The sequence below is a fragment of the Salvelinus fontinalis genome, chromosome 30 (genome assembly GCF_029448725.1).
Source record: "Salvelinus fontinalis isolate EN_2023a chromosome 30, ASM2944872v1, whole genome shotgun sequence".
Lineage (NCBI taxonomy): Eukaryota > Metazoa > Chordata > Actinopteri > Salmoniformes > Salmonidae > Salvelinus > Salvelinus fontinalis.
The window spans coordinates 9,939,026-9,957,346 of NC_074694.1; the positions used below are offsets into that span (position 1 = coordinate 9,939,026).

At 43.6% G+C, this 18,321-nt stretch overlaps 1 protein-coding gene across 9 annotated transcripts in view; it reads right to left on the reverse strand.

The window, feature by feature from the left end:
- The window catches only part of LOC129828613 (histone acetyltransferase KAT6B-like), a 102,094-nt gene that overhangs the window by 17,037 nt on the left and 66,736 nt on the right, over positions 1–18,321 (reverse strand). For all 9 annotated transcript variants that reach the window (XM_055889688.1, XM_055889691.1, XM_055889686.1 and 6 more), the window contains one exon: positions 6,256–6,487. In XM_055889688.1, the coding sequence (XP_055745663.1) occupies positions 6,256–6,487 (232 nt within the window). The remainder of the gene's footprint in view (positions 1–6,255; positions 6,488–18,321) is intronic.

Sequence of the window (18,321 nt, forward strand, 5' to 3'; positions counted from 1 at the left end):
TGATAAATGTGACAATATCATCGTAAAGTATGTTTTTTCAATATAGTTTTATTAGATTATTGAAATTTATTCGGGATGTTAGGCGTGTTGCGTTGTGTGCCTTTGTTCAGGAAGGAGAGCTTCGCGCTACTTTGCTAGCTTTCCGTGCTAATTGACTGGAGAAGAGGACATTCTAAAACCAAACAACGATTGTTCTGGACAAAGGACCCCTTGTACAACATTCTGATGGAAGATCATCAAAAGTAGGACCCATTTTATGATGCTATTTCATATATCTGTCGAACATGTGAAATAGTAGTTTGCGCCCAGATTTTGGGCACTCTCTCCCTATAACTAAGATGGATGTCGTAATGAAGTTATTTTTAGAATTCTAACACGGCGATTGCATTAACCTGTCTAGGATCAGCGTGGCGCTAGCGGCCCCCCCCCCCCCCCCCCCCCCCCCACTGAAAAACCAGTGCCGCGAAATTCAAAAAAAATATTTTTTTAAAATATTTAACTTTCACACATTAAAGTCCAATACAGCTAATGAAAGACACAGATCTTATGAATCCAGTCAACATTTCCGATTTTTAAAATGTTTTACAGGGAAGACACAATATGTAAAGATGTACATCTATTACCTAAAAACACATTAGCATAATCCACCATCTTTTATTTGTCCACCAACACCAGTAGCCATCACCAATTCGGCTAAACTAAGATATTTATAGCCCCTAACCAACAAAAAAACTCATTAGATGACAGTCTGATAACATATTTATGGTATGGGATAGGTTTTGTTAGAAAAAAGTGCATATTTCAGGTATATGGCATAGTTTACAATTGCACCCACCATCACAAATGGACTAGAATAATTACAATGAGCAACGTGTTTACCTAACTACTAATCATCAAACATTTCGTAAAAATACACAGCATACACGAATCGAAAGACACAGATCCTGTGAATACAGACAATATTTCAGATTTTCTAAGTGTCTTACAGCGAAAACACAATAAATCGTTATATTAGCATAGCACATAGCACATAGCAGCCCAGCATTGATTCTAGCCAAAGTGGGCGATAACGTCAACATCGCCAAAAATATATTAATTTTTTCACTAACCTTCTCAGAATTCTTCAGATGACACTCCTGTAACATCATATTACACAATCCATATAGAGTTTGATCGAAAATGTTTATATTTAGCCACCAAAATCATGGTTAGACAATGTGAAATGTAGACAAGCTGGTAAAGAAAATGTCCTTGCGCCACTTAGACAGTGATCTACTCTTATACATAAATACTCATAAACGTGACTAAAAAATATAGGGTGGACAGGGATTGATAGACAATTTAATTCTTAATACAATTGCGTTATTACATTTTTTAATTTATCCTTACTTTTCAATACAGTTTGCGCCAAGCGAAGCTACGTCAAAAAACATGGCGTCCTAAGCCACTAAAATGTTTCGACAGAAACACGATTTATCATAATAAAAATGTCCTACCTTGAGCTGTTCTTCCATCAGTATCTTGGGCAAAGGATCCTTTCTTGGGAGAAATCGTCTTTTGGTGGAAAGCTGTCCTCTTGCCATGTGGAAAAGTCAACTGCGTTCGGGATGAACTGAAAAGCGTGCCCAACTTTTCACATCGTTGCAAAAATAAATGTCCCAAAATCGCACTAAACGGATATAAATTGCTATAAAACGCTTTAAATTAACTACCTTATGATGTTTTTAACTCCTATAACGAGTGAAAAGATGACCGGAGAAATATAACAGGCTAAACTAACGCTTGGAACAGGAGAGGGTCGGTGTCTTCCACGCGCGTTACGCAGCTCCCAAAGAATGACTAGCTTCAGAGTTTTTTCATTTGTAGGGCCTGTGAACGCGCAATCGAGCCCGTTGGAATCGTCATCACGTAAAGGCATCCAGGGGAAGACGTAAGAAGTGTCCGTATAGTCATAGCAACGACAGTGCCCTTTTAACTGACTTCAGAAAAGTGGCCAACATGTCTCAAATCTGACTCCATGTCAGGGAAATTGCTGTAGAATGGGCTCTGTTCCACTTAGAGACAAAATTTCAACTCCTATAGAAACTATAGACTGTTTTCTATCCAATAATAATAATAATATGCATATTGTACGATCAAGGATTTTGTGGGAAGCCGTTTAAAAAATTAGCCACATTAGCATAAGTAGTCTAAACAGCGCCCCCATCCCCAACAGGTTAAGAACTAGTGTATCTATCATTTCCTATACAACATGTATTTTCTAGTAACGTTTATGAATAGTTATTTGGTCAGAATAGTTGAGTGTCATAAAAATATCCGCACATTCTGGGAAAAAGATGCTACGTTAGAGCAATGTATAACCACTGATTTCAGCTCAAAATATGCACATTTTCGAACAAAACATAAGTGTATGTATAGCGTGTATGATGTTATAGGACTGTCATCTGATGAAGGTTTATGAAGGTTAGTGAAAATTAATATCTTTGGCTGGTTTATTCGCTATCGCTAACGTGCCTATTGCTATCGCTAACGTGCCTTGATGAATGAATGCGGTAGTGTGGTAGGCTATTGTAGTAAGCTAATATAATGCTATATTGTGTTTTCGCTGTAAAACACTTAAAAAATCGGAAATATTGGCTGGATTCACAAGATGTTTGTCTTTAATTTGCTATACACCATCAATTTTTCAGAAATGTTTTATGATGAGTATTTAGGTATTTGACGTTGGTGTCTGTAATTACTCTGGCTGCTTCGGTCCTATTTCTGACGGTAGCTGTGATGGTAGCTGCAATGTAAAACTGATTTATACCTCAAATATGCACATTTTTCGAACAAAACATAGATTTATTGTATAACATGTTATAAGACTGTCATCTGATGAAGTTGTTTCTTGGTTAGTTTGGTTGGTTCTTGGTTAGTTAGGTTGGCTTTGTGCATACTACCTGTGCTGTGAAAAATGTCTGTCCTTTTTTGTATTTGGTGGTGAGCTAACATAAATATATGTGGTGTTTTCGCTGTAAAACATTTTAAAAATCGGACATGTTGACTGGATTCACAAGATGTGTATCTTTCATTTGCTGTATTGGACTTGTTAAAGTGTGAAAGTTAAATATTTCTCAAAAATATTTTTGGAATTTCGCGCTCTGCCTTTTCAGTGGAATGTGGGAGGAGTTCCGCTAGCGGAACCCCGGTGCCAGACAGGTTAACTAGCTGAATCAGAACGGCTAAATTCGGGTTGGACCGAATCTACAGTAGATCTCCAGGAAGGGGGTTGGACTGAAAACCCACAGGACCGTAGCTCTCCAGGAAGAGGGTTGGACTGAAAACCTACAGGACGGTAGATCTCCAGGAAGAGGGTTGGACTGAAAACTTACAGGACAGTAGATCTCCAGGAAGAGGGTGGACAGCCCTGGTCTACATGGATCACAGATTCACTACACTACATATACAGTATCTTGATTCGATAAGTATTCAACTGCCTGAATCAATACATGTCAGATTCACCTTTGGCAGCGACTAAAGCTGTGAGTCCTTCTGGGTAAATCTCTAAGAAATTTACACACCTGGATTGTGCAATATTCACCCATTGTACTTTTTTAAATTCTTAAAGTTCTGTCAAATTGATTGTTAATCATTGGTAGACAACCATTTACAGGTCTTTCCATAGATTTTCATTCAGATTTAAATTCAAAACTGTAACTCGGCCACTCAGGAACATTCACGGTCTTCTTAGTAAGCAACTCTAGTGCGGATTTGGCCTTGTGTTTTAGGTTATTGTCCTGCTGAAAGGTGGATTCATCTACCAGTGTCTGGTGGAAAGCAGACAACAAAGTTTCCCTCTAGGATTTTGCCTGCGCTTAGTTCCATTCATTTATTTTTTTTATCCTGAAAAACTTCCCAGTCCTTAACAATTACAAGCATACCCATAACATGCCACCACCATGCTTGAAAATATGGAGAGTGGTACTCAGTAATGTGTTGTATTGGATTTGCCCCAAACATAACACTTTGTATTCAGGACAAAAAGTTAATTTCTTTGTCACATTTGTTGCAGTATTACTTTATTGCCTTGTGGCCAACAGGATGCATGTTTTGGAATATATTTATTCTGTACAGGCTTCCTTTTCACTCTATAATTTAGGTTAGTATTGTGGAGTAACTACAATGTTGTTGAGCCATCCTCAGTTTCTCCTATCACAGCCATTAAACTCTGTAACTGTTTTAAAGTCACCTTTGGCCTCATTGTGAAATCCCTGAGTGATTTCCTAACTGAGTTAGGAAGCATCTTTGTACTGTAATTAATAACTTCACCATGCTCAAAGGGATGTTCAATGTCTGATTTTTTTTATATATATACCCATCTACCAACAGCTGCCCTTCTTTGTGAGGTACTGGAATACTTCCCTGGTCTTTGTGGTTGAATCTGTGTTTGAAATCAACTGCTCGACTAAGGGACCTTACAGATAGTTGTATGTGTGGGGTTCAGAGATGAGGTAGTCATTCATAAAATCATGTTAAACACTATTATTGCACACAGAGTGAGTCCATAAAACTTTGTAAGTCGCTCTGGATAAGAGCGTCTGCTAAATGACTTAAATGTAATGTAAATGTTATGTGACTTGTTAAGCCCAATTTTTACTCCTGAACGTAATTTGGTCTTGCCATAAAAAAAACGGGGTTGAATACTTATTGAAACATTTTCAAAAAACATAATTCCACTTTGGGTCATTGTGTGTGACAATAATTCCACTTTGGGTCATTGTGTGTGACAATAATTCCACTTTGGGTCATTGTGTGTGACAATAATTCCACTTTGGGTCATTGTGTGTGACAATAATTCCACTTTGGGTCATTGTGTGTGACAATAATTCCACTTTGGGTCATTGTGTGTGACAAATTCCACTTTGGGTCATTGTGTGTGACAAAAATTCCACTTTGGGTCATTGTGTGTGACAAAAAAAATCTCAATTGAATTCATTTGAAATGCAGGCTGTAACAACAACATGTGTTAAATGTAAAGGGGTATGAACACTTTCTGAAGGCACTAAGTGAATTTGTCCCAATACTTTTGGCCCCTTAAAATGGGGGATGACTATCTACCCTCAGAAATAGCCTCAAATTAAAGCTGAGAGTTTGCACTTTAACCTCATCATCACTGTATCATTTAAAATCCAAAGTGCTGGTGTACAGAGCACAAACAAACAAAAAAATGGTTACTGTCCCAATACTTTTGGAGCTCACTGCACTGCCCATAATGTCTTTACACACACCATCATATACATATATGTATATCCCGGACTCTGACATTGCACGTTCTAATATTTCTATATTCATTTATTTATTTATTTTTGATTTGCGTGTATTGTTGTATATTGTTAGATATTACTGTACTGTTGGAACTAGTGTAACAGTATAACTTTAAACCGTCCCCTCGCCCCGACACGGGCGCGAACCAGGGACCCTCTGCACACATCAACAACGGTCACCCACGAAGCATCGTTACCCATCGCTCCACAAAGGCCACGGCCCTTGCAGAGCAAGGGGCAACACTACTTCTAGGTTTCAGAGCAAGTGACGTAACTGATTGAAACGCTAGTAGCGCGTACCCGCTAACTAGCTAGCCATTTCACATCCGTTACACTAGGAACACAAGCATTTCGCTACACCTGCAAAAACATCTGTTAAATATGTGTACGTGACCAATAACATGTTATTTTATTTGATCCTATGTCAGCGCAGAAACGTGGTAATTAACTACAATGACCATAATCCATTGGGCCAGTCTTTTTCCGGCTCGGAACAGAGACGGGTCAGAGAGAAAAAGCGAGGTTTCACTCTCGTCAAAATCTGTCAAAAATAAGACTAATGCGTTTCTATGGGCTTATATTGGACCTGACAGACAAATGGAATATTTTCTATGTTTTGGCAATTGAATATTTACTATTTTTGGCTTCGGAATTCCCATGAACCGCCTAAGGTCGATGTCCGTGCCACTGAGGAAATCGAATTGGCATAATATAAACATCTGTATCAAAATCAGTCAGTTTAAGTTGAAGGTATATCTGTTTTTTAGCCTTGGATGCATCTCAATCCACCACATATGTAGCACTTTTGAAAGGTGACAAAGTTAGAGCGGTGTTTGTCAGACCATTGAGACAACCCGAAAAATTGGTCTTCTCACAAAATCGTCTATAGCGTCCGAACGGTTTGGTCGACACAGACAGACACAGACCAAATGTGTGAGTTAAGACTGACCTGCCGTCCTGTCTGTCAATCATGCGGAGGTTGTGGAGAGTAGAAGTAATGTCATGTGGACACATCCCGGTGGCCTTGCTTATTCCTTTAATGCTGATGTGTTTATCTGGCTGCTTATAGAGGTACTCCACCATGACACTTTTCCAATATGCCAGGTAGGATAAGCGACCCAGATCTGACAGAGGCTTCTCTGGGGAGCCAGCTTGTCCTTCCTGCCTCGTGAGAAGGTAACCTGAAACAGACACATTCAAACAAAACAAACTGGTGTGAGAAGATGAAGACATAACATGAAAAAGACACAGTAAGCTTACCTAAAATGACCTATTATAACAAAACAACAATTTTGTGAGAAGGTAGGTAACCTAAAAAGACACATTCAAATGATGTGTGGGCCCCTCTGGCCCCCACTCCCAAAGGTTTATTTTCTCTTCAACTGTTGTCCTTACCTCGATGTCGAGCTCCCCATCTCTCCTCGCCCTAGTTCTACAGTGACTAGCCTAACTGATCAGGAACTGAGACTCGACTGTTGTCCTTACCTCGATGTCGAGCTCCCCATCTCTCCTTGTCCTAGTTCTACAGTGACTAGCCTAACTGATCAGGAACTGAGACTCGACTGTTGTCCTTACCTCGATGTCGAGCTCCCCATCTCTCCTTGCCCTAGTTCTACAGTGACTAGCCTAACTGATCAGGAACTGAGACTCGACTGTTGCTCTTTACCTACTTCCTTAGAAATATAATAATGACAGTGGACAGACGGACACTTTCTGTAATTCCCCTTGTCACTGCAATAATACACATACGCTCCATCATCCTAACCAACAACAAGTTATTCCTACTAATATGCTGATTATGTAAGGGATAAACAACGAGGAGCTATGCGTTCTATGGAACATAATGAACTACGTGGACCTTCCACAGAGTTGCATTATTTTCCAGAGAACACATAGAGCCCCGAGTTGATAATCCCTTCCATAGTGTAACGCCCCTGGGTTTATAAGCGTGGATATCGACTCTGCTGCTCGAGCATGCTTTTGCGGCACAGTCGATAGGACCGGGCTAGAAGGTCGAGGGTTCGAGACCTGCTCCCTGCCGGTTTCATTACGAAACCACGGCTATAATTTAACACATTTGCTGGTAGAAATGTGTTCAACGTCCCCTGAAGTAGCCAGCTAGCAAGTTTTACTAGATAGCTCCTGTAGTTGTCGTGGTAACCAAATACACAGACTTGCTAGTTTAGCTAACCAATAAGAGAGCCTCACTCTAGGAGCTCCGATGTATAGTGAGAAACACCACGGGTCACTCATTTATATCGTTTGGAAGTACACACAGGTGTCTGTAATCATGGGTGTGGCTTGATGTCATTGGTTGATTTACAGATACAAACAGAACATATAAAAAGCATCATAGATACAATAATAAAAAATAATGACCTAACATTATTATTTTGGAAACGATACATTAATGATATATTGTTGTTCTATGGAGGGGTGATGCAAAACAGCTCCAGGCGTTTCCATGCTTTTATTAACTCTTGTTCTGAGCACCTGAGATTTACTATGCAGTCTGACGCACGTTAAATCAATTTCCTTGATCTTCTGATCCTGTGTGAGGATAACGTTCTATACACTGATCTCTACAGGAAACCTACTGATCCTAACAGTTTGTTGAGGGCTGATAGTTGTCACACACAAAACTGTTTACCCTACAGCCAACTCTGTCGAATCAGAAAACAAAATAAGATTGACAGAAATCAGACTGAGATGCAAAGAAAATTCAAGGAGAGGGGGTACAAAAACGGTCATATTAATACTGCCATTGAGAAAATCCCAAACAAATCGAGACATGATCTCTTTGAAGGACAGTCTGGCAAAAAGAAGCATTCTTGTGTTTTAACTACGCGCTATTCAAAGAGCTCTGAACAAACTAAGGGACTCGTTCAAACAATGGCACATTCTAAAATCTAATGACAGTATCGGTAATGTGTTTTCAGGCCGTCCCTTGGTCGTATTCTCGCAGGGCAGAAATCTCAGAGATCAACTGGTAAACTCTGATATACCACCCCAAAATACACCCTCACAACGTCTACTTGCGCCTCTACCGTAATGGAAACTACAAGTGTAATGGCTGTGCTTAATATAATGGCACTTACAAATGCAGATCCTTCAAACACCGTCAAACAAGGAAACAAATCCCAATCAAAGGTGTTATCACATGCTTTACTAAGGCAGTTATTTATCTTATATACTTCTCCTTGTGGTAAAACAAAATGTGGGTAAAATGAAGCGCAAACTAAAAGTACGAATCTTGGAGCATCGTAGCACAATTAGGTGCAAAAACACGACCAGTTGCGGCCCACTTTTTAGAAGTGAACCACTATTTCGTCCCCTCGTTATATCGGCATCGAACATGTCACCCTCCCTAGGAAAGGGGGTGACCTCGGCAAAAAACGAGAGGCTGCCTGGATCTTAAATGTTTCTTGAATTTGGTAGCTCATGTTGACCAGTAGTGTGTGCCACAGAAAGTATTTGACTCTAGCCACAAAATTAAGGAAATTCCTCCCCCGCCCTTCTATTTTGGGACTGCAAGGCCTGGCACACTTCTGAATCATTTTTGCTGACCTATGACGCCCTCTGATGTGTGCCACAGGAAGTATTAGACTCTAGTCACAAAAGGAAGTGGTTGTTCCAGCAAAAATCATTTTCAGAGCCCTCTACTGTTCTCTCTACCCATCCCTCAATCCCCTATTCCATCATGGTTTTCCCTTTTACGGATTTTCCTACATTGTTTTTGAACTGTTTCTGTTTTGTTTTAAGAATGTAGGTTAGTAATAAAATAATAATAACAATAATAAATATAACTTTGTACTCTGGGTGAAAAATAAAAGTTCAAATATATAAGTCAACATGAATGTAGAGGAAAGGGGGCAAACTAGATCACAACTATCCCGGCCACATACGATTCTAGGTCTCGAAGGAAAAAAACCTAAAATAAGTGTGGATCACCTGAGGCCTCATATAGAGGAGCCTCCTCGGATCCCTCATAAAATAAAAACAGCAGCCTCCTCAGCCACCACCCTCCACCTCCTCAGCCACCACAGCAGGCCTCCACCTCCTCAGCCACCACACCAGCATCCTCCACCTCCTCAGCCACCACACCAACATCCTCCACCTCCTCAGCCACCACACCAACATCCTCCACCTCCTCAGCCACCACACCAACATCCTCCACCTCATCAGCCACCACACCAGCGTCCTCCACACCAGCAGGTGCAGCCACCACACCAACATCCTCCACCTCCTCAGCCACCACACCAACATCCTCCACCTCCTCAGCCACCACACCAACATCCTCCACCTCCACCACACCAACATCCTCCACCTCCACAGCCACCACACCAACATCCTCCACCTCCTCAGCCACCACACCAACATCCTCCACCTCCTCAGCCACCACACCAACATCCTCCAGCTCCTCAGCCACCACAGCAGGCCTCCACCTCCTCCACCTCCACACCAGCATCCTCCACCTCCTCAACCACCACACCAACATCCTCCACCTCCACAGCCACCACACCAACATCCTCCACCTCCACAGCCACCACACCAACATCCTCCACCTCCTCAGCCACCACACCAGTATCCTCCACCACCACCACACCAGCATCCTCCACCTCCACAGCCACCACACCAGCATCCTCCACCTCCTCAGCCACCACACCAGCATCCTCCACCTCCTCAGCCACCACACCAGCATCCTCCACCTCCTCAGCCACCACACCAACATCCTCCACCTCCTCAGCCACCACCCCAACATCCTCCACCTCCTCAGCCACCACACCAGCATCCTCCACCTCCTCAACCACCACACCAACATCCTCCACCTCCTCAGCCACCACACCAACATCCTCCACCTCCTCAGCCACCACACCAACATCCTCCACCTCCTCAGCCACCACACCAGCATCCTCCACCTCCTCAGCCACCACACCAACATCCTCCACCTCCACAGCCACCACACCAACATCCTCCACCTCCACAGCCACCACACCAACATCCTCCAACTCCACAGCCACCACAGCAGGCCTCCACCTCCTCAGCCACCACACCAGCATCCTCCACCTCCACACCCACCACACCAACATCCTCCACCTCCTCAGCCACCACACCAACAGCCTCCACCTCCTCAGCCACGACATCAGCGTCCTCCACCTCCTCAGCCACCACACCAACATCCTCCACCTCCACCACACCAGCATCCTCCACCACCACCACACCAGCATCCTCCACCTCCTCAGCCACCACACCAACATCCTCCACCTCCTCAGCCACCACACCAACATCCTCCACCTCCTCAGCCACCACACCAACATCCTCCACCTCCATAGCCACCACACCAACATCCTCCACCTCCACAGCCACCACACCAGCATCCTCCACCTCCTCAGGCACCACACCAGCATCCTCCACCTCCACAGCCACCACACCAACATCCTCCAGCTTCTCAGCCACCACACCAACATCCTCCACCTCCACACCAGCATCCTCCACCTCCTCAGCCACCACACCAACATCCTCCACCTCCACAGCCACCACACCAACATCCTCCACATCCACACCAGCATCCTCCACCTCCTCAGCCACCACACCAACATCCTCCACCTCCTCAGCCACCACACCAACATCCTCCACCTCCTCAGCCACCACACCAACATCCTCCACCTCCACAGCCACCACACCAACATCCTCCACCTCCTCAGCCACCACAGCAGGCCTCCACCTCCTCAGCCACCACACCAACAGCCTCCACCTCCTCAGCCACCACACCAGCATCCTCCACCTCCTCAGCCACCACACCAGCATCCTCCACCTCCTCAGCCACCACACCAACATCCTCCACCTCCTCAGCCACCACACCAGCATCCTCCACCTCCTCAGCCACCACACCAACATCCTCCACCTCCTCAGCCACCACACCAACATCCTCCACCTCCTCAGCCACCACACCAGCATCCTCCACCTCCTCAGCCACCACACCAACACCCTCCACCTCCTCAGCCACGACACCAACATCCTCCACCTCCTCAGCCACCACACCAACATCCTCCACCTCCTCAGCCACCACACCAACATCCTCCACCTCCACAGCCACCACACCAACATCCTCCACCTCCACAGCCACCACACCAGCATCCTCCATCTCCTCAGCCACCACACCAGCATCCTCCACCTCCACAGCCACCACACCAACATCCTCCACCTCCACACCAGCATCCTCCACCTCCTCAGCCACCACACCAACATCCTCCACCTCCACAGCCACCACACCAACATCCTCCACCTCCACACCAGCATCCTCCACCTCCTCAGCCACCACACCAACATCCTCCACCTCCTCAGCCACCACACCAACATCCTCCACCTCCACAGCCACCACACCAACATCCTCCACCTCCTCAGCCACCACAGCAGGCCTCCACCTCCTCAGCCACCACACCAGCATCCTCCAACTCCACCACCACACCAGTGTCCTCCACCTCCTCAGCCACCATACCAGCATCCTCCACCTCCTCAGCCACCATACCAGCATCCTCCACCTCCTCAGCCACCACACCAGCAGCAGCTACTGATATAAACAAATGTATGTATGTAATCCTGTCAGGTTGATCCATGTATAGATCTCAGTACACTTGCAGGTACATCTTTCCAGGTGTTGCAGAGGCTTGGGGAGGGAAATATGTATATGTGCTGTGGTCTAGAATCGGCCCATATCAAATCTTTTATCAGGATCTCCACAGGACTGGTCCAAATATGGAGCTGGAAAGCGAGGTAAGACTGTGTTGCACATACAGTATATGTAAACACTGTATGTGTGTGATTCATCTGTGTATTTGATGAAAACCTAAATTGTTGTTTTTCCCTGTAACAGATTTACCTTCACTGTCTTTCTTTTTTCTCCCTTCTGTCAGACCATCAATGCCTACATGTTCCCTCTGGTGCAGAACTTTAACAGGCAGTCAACCCGAGCAAGCTTTCTACATTGACACCTTTAAAATGACTGGCACTTGGGGGAGCAAGAAATCAAAAGGTCGGTTGGATTATTCTCATTAATATCATAATGTTATATTTGACAGACTTTGAACTCAAGCAACTGTATCCTCGCTCTTTTAAATTTCAGATTGATCCAATGATGTACAAGTAAGTACACTATTGGCATCATCAATGAACACAACCGCTGGACTGTGACGGTAAGAGCCGCTAAGGCAGTACTAGGAACTACATACATATTACAGAATATACATGTGAACACATACACGTGTGTAAAATGTTGTTGAATACTTGCAAATTATAATCTTAAGTGTAACATAATTTTGTTGGGGGAAAACTCAAATGACCATCACATTTCCCCCCCCCCCCCAGTTTGTTGAATGTGTTTTGAAGGAGGAGTCGATTGTCTTTTCAAATACGGACAAAGACGTTAACATCACGAGAAAAGAAATAGCAGTCTCTCTCCTCCAAAACATTGGTATTTTCAAAAAACATTTATATGGATCTTTCAAGGTTATCTTTGATCCAACTTCTGACTAGATAGCCACTAAAACACATGTATTTAAATCATTTTGTTACAAGAAACCAATACTATTCCCTTGTTCCCTGTTTGCTCAGAAAAAGACATGCAAAGATGTATAGACTACTTGACATTATGTTTTGCTAGATGACCTGAGCTAACTGTGCCACTTCTGTGGGGAGGTGGACAATAATGAGGAAGACACTACCTGGGTAATTGCTTGTTCAATTCTAAAAGGCACATTTTTACCAGTACGAATTTGTATAAGCAGTAATATTTCTAGAGGTAGTATTATCCACTTTGTCTGTAAAGCAAGAAAATGTATTTAATGTTTTAAATATATATTTTAAAAATCATCATACATTTCAGATTGGTTGTGACCGCTGCAGACGATGCTTCCACCAGTCCTGTATGAAAACCATCCCATCAGTGGAGGATTATGTCTGCGCTGCCTGTCAGGACTAGGTTAGGATTATGTCTGCGCTGCCTGTCAGGACTAGGTTAGGATTATGTCTGCGCTGCCTGTCAGGACTAGGTTAGGATTATGTCTGCGCTGCCTGTCAGGACTAGGTTAGGATTATGTCTGCGCTGCCTGTCAGGACTAGGTTAGGATTATGTCTGCGCTGCCTGTCAGGACTAGGTTAGGATTATGTCTGCGCTGCCTGTCAGGACTAGGTTAGGATTATGTCTGCGCTGCCTGTCAGGACTAGGTTAGGATTATGTCTGCGCTGCCTGTCAGGACTAGGTTAGGATTATGTCTGCGCTGCCTGTCAGGACTAGGTTAGGATTATGTCTGCGCTGCCTGTCAGGACTAGGTTAGGATTATGTCTGCGCTGCCTGTCAGGACTAGGTTAGGCTTGAGTTCCAGGCGTATCACCTGGAAAACTTTCCATAAATAGTGGAATAAATGTTCAATCAAGCTGTTTTTTTATTTATGTTATTTATTGTCTTTTATTTTTGATTTATTGTCATTTTATATCTTATTATGCAAATATTTACATTTGTATTTCCTATTTAATGTTTGTTAACAAACCTACCTTTCCGTGATGTTTTTGTGTTATTGTGTGACAATATTTGTGTATTATCTTTATTTTCTTAAACATTTGAAAAGGTTTCTAAAATACATGTTTATGTTTCTTTATACTCTAATTTTGCTTTCTGTGGCACACACTACTGGTTAACATGAGCTCCCAAAACTATTATGAAGTGTGCCAGGCCTTGCAGTCCCAAAATAGAAGGTGGGAGGAGAATTTCGGCAGGCAAGAAAATAGCCTTGCCCCCCCCCCTCCCTTCTAATTTCCTTAATTTTGTGGCTAGTCAAATCCTCTCTATAGAACAAACTTCACATCAGGATAGGCAACCGAAATGAATAATTAATAGGATAAAACACTTGAAACAATTAGCCAAACCGAAAACTGCAGACATTACTAGTGCCTCCCTGCGATCAAACTGTCATAAAACAAATGTTTTTTAAATGAAACGCAGCCTAAAGTGATCAGAAATCTCAACTAGCAAGCAAGTCGCAGCAATGAAGAATCGAGTGCGTGCACGTTCACGTGAAGGGGGGGGGATTCTGTCAGGGGGGGGATTATGTCAGGGGGGGGATTATGTCAGGGGGGAGGTTTTCGGCACAACACCGGAACCTATTCTGTCATGGGGGGGATTCTGTCAGGGGGGGGGGGGGGTTCTGTCAGGGGGGGGGGGGATTCTGCACAACACCGGAACCCATTTCAGTCCAAGTCAAGCACTGAAATAGGACTGGCCTATTTCATGACATTTCCACTAGATCAGAGCATGACATCTCTCCCTTTCACGCCGTGTGGTTATCGAAAGGGAGAGCGGGCGCAAAAAGATTTTTCAAATGAGTTGCGGAACTAGTTTAATTCTCAATGGATGGAAAAAACAGACTTTGTTTGCTTGCTGTTTGAGGTGAAGAAAACATTACTTTGAGAAGCTCCACAAGTCATTAGCGGTGCTGCCAATCAGGGCCAATCAAGAATACTATCAAATCCCCAAATTAGCACATTTATAAGCCTACACTGGCGTGCAGGCTAGGTAGTCTATAGGCCTTCTTCTATGCCTGCGCGTCCTCACTCAACATTGACAGGAGCGCTTCAAACAAAAGACAATGACTAAATTGACAAAACTCGTAACTGGAAGGAAATAAACCAAAACTTGTTTCTCACAAGTGTGAGAACAGGAAGACTAGAATAATAATATTGAATGCATTAAAATAAATTACCGTAACCAAAGTAACAAATATTGTAGATTCTAAATTATAGGAATTAACGGTAAATGTACTACTGGTGATATAGGCAATGGGGAATTGATATACACTAACAATCATATTCAAACACTTCATATAAAACAATGAATGTGTACTAATTGTCGGGAGAGAGCACATTCTGGAGAGAGACATTGGGTGCATGGACAATCCGACGTCTGGGAGGAGCAAGGCGATGTGGTACGGAGCTACAGAACCAGTCAAAAGTTTGGACACGCCTACTCATTCAAGGGTTTTTCTTTATTTTGACTATTTTCTACATTGTAGAATAGTAGTGAAGACATCAAGACTATGAAATAAGCAGCAATGTGATAGAGCTGTGATACTGTTGAATCTGCAGACGTGTTGCTGTGCGTTTTGTTGCTGTGCGTTTTGCTGCCAACTTTACTTTACTTTGCTAGCTGACAACTTTACGTTTTTTGTTTTGTTTCTGTTTTTAATTACCGTTTATATTTTTAGTTTTTCCATCGCAACTTTTTTCCCTCATTCAACTTTTTCACTCCGGACGCTTTATCTGGACATGGTTCGTCAACACCTTCAACAGCCGAAGCTAAGTAGTAACATTAACATGATGTCTTCTAATTGCAGTCGCTGTACTCATAATATACAGGAGAACGATCGCCTTACGGCGAAAATAGCTGTGCTGCAAGCCCAGCTTCAGACGCAATCGTTAGGCAAGGGTATTTTCAGTGTAGGAAAGGAAGAAACAGCGTCTGTGCCACCAGTAAGTACAGATAGTAACGTTAGTATAAATCCCCCCCGCACAGTCCCCGCAGCCGGACAACTTTCTCATGGCTTCTGGAGGGAAATGCTGTTGGAATGCTCAACCGGTGTCGCTCATTCAGCCGACAGAAACTTTCAACCGGTTTTCCCCATTATGTAGCGAGTCGGAGTCTGAGTCTGAGTCTTCTCTTGTCTCTACTCCTCCCGTTACGGGGTCTGAGACGCCGAAGGCTCCCACCGTTAGCTCTGACAAATTGAAAACCCTAGTCATTGGCGACTCCATTACCCGCAGTATTAGACTTAAAACGAATCACCCAGCGATCATACACTGTTTACCAGGGGGCAGGGCTACCGACGTTAAGGCTAATCTTAAGATGGTGCTGGCTAAAGCTAAATCTGGCGAGTGTAGAGAGTATAGAGATATTGTTATCCACGTCGGCACCAACGATGTTAGGATGAAACAGTCAGAGGTCACCAAGTGCAACATAGCTTCAGCGTGTAAATCAGCTAGAAAGATGTGTCGGCATCGAGTAATTGTCTCTGGCCCCCTCCCAGTTAGGGGGAGTGACGAGCTCTACAGCAGAGTCTCAGCACTCAATCGCTGGTTGAAAACTGTTTTCTGCCCCTCCCAAAAGATAGAATTTGTAGATAATTGGCCCTCTTTCTGGGACTCACCCACAAACAGGACCAAGCCTGACCTGCTAAGGAGTGACGGACTCCATCCTACCTGGAGGGGTGCTCTCATCTTATCTACCAACATAGATAGGGCTCTAACTCCTTTAGCCCCACAATGAAATAGGTTGCAGGCCAGGCAGCAGGCTGTTAGCCAACCTGCCAGCTTAGTGGAGTCTGCCAATAGCACAGTCAGTGTAGTCAGCTCAGCCATACCCATTGAGACTGTGTCTGTGCCTCGACCTAGGTTGGGCAAAACTAAACATGGCGGTGTTCGCCTTAGCAATCTTATTAGGATAAAGACCTCCTCCATTCCTGCCATTATTGAAAGAGATCGTGATACCTCACATCTCAAAATAGGGTTACTTAATGTTAGATCCCTCACTTCAAAGGCAGTCATAGTCAATGAACTAATCACTGATCATAATCTTGATGTGATTGGCCTGACTGAAACATGGCTTAAGCCTGATGAATTTACTGTGTTAAATGAGGCCTCACCTCCTGGTTACACTAGTGACCATATCCCCCGTGCATCCCGCAAAGGCGGAGGTGTTGCTAACATCTACGATAGCAAATTTCAATTTACAAAAAAAAAAATGGCGTTTTCGTCTTTTGAGCTTCTAGTCATGAAATCTATGCAGCCTACTCAATCACTTTTTATAGCTACTGTTTACAGGCCTCCTGGGCCATATACAGCGTTCCTCTCTGAGTTTCCTGAATTCCTATCAGACCTTGTAGTCATAGCAGATCATATTCAAATTTTTGGTGATTTTAATATTCACATGGAGAAGTCCACAGACCCACTCCAAAAGTCTTTCGGAGCCATCATCGACTCAGTGGGTTTTGTCCAACATGTCTCTGGACCTACTCACTGCCACAGTCATACTCTGGACCTAGTTTTGTCCCATGGAATAAATGTTGTAGATCTTAATGTTTTTCCACATAATCCTGGACTATCGGACCACCATTTTATTACGTTTGCAATCGCAACAAATAATCTGCTCAGACCCCAACCAAGGAGCATCAAAAGTCGTGCTATAAATTCTCAGACAACACAAAAATTCCTTGATGCCCTTCCAGACTCCTTCTGCCTACCCAAGGACGTCAGAGGACAAAAATCAGTTAACCACTTAACTGAGGAACTCAATTTAACCTTGCGCAATACCCTAGATGCAGTTGCACCCCTAAAAACGAAAAACATTTGTCATAAGAAACTAGCTCCCTGGTATACAGAAAATACCCGAGCTTTGAAGCAAGCTTCCAGGAAATTGGAACGGAAATGGCGCCACACAAAACTGGAAGTCTTCCGACTAGCTTGGAAAGACAGTACCGTGCAGTACCGAAGAGCCCTCACTGCTGCTCGATCATCCTACTTTTCCAACTTAATCGAGGAAAATAAGAACAATCCAAAATTTATTTTTGATACTGTTGCAAAGCTAACTAAAAAGCAGCATTCCCCAAGAGAGGATGGCTTTCACTTCAGCAGTAATAAATTCATGAACTTCTTTGAGGAAAAGATCATGACCATTAGAAAGCAAATTACGGACTCCTCTTTGAATCTGCGTATTCCTCCAGGGCTTAGCTGTCCTGGATCTGCACAGCTCTGCGAGGGCCTGGGATCGGGAGAGACACTTAAGTGTTTTAGTACTATATCTCTTGACACAATGATGAAAATAATCATGGCCTCTAAACCTTCAAGCTGCATACTGGATCCTATTCCTACTAAACTGCTGAAGGAGCTGCTTCCTGTGCTTGGCCCTCCTATGTTGAACATAATAAACAGCTCTCTATCCACCGGATGTGTACCAAACTCACTAAAAGTG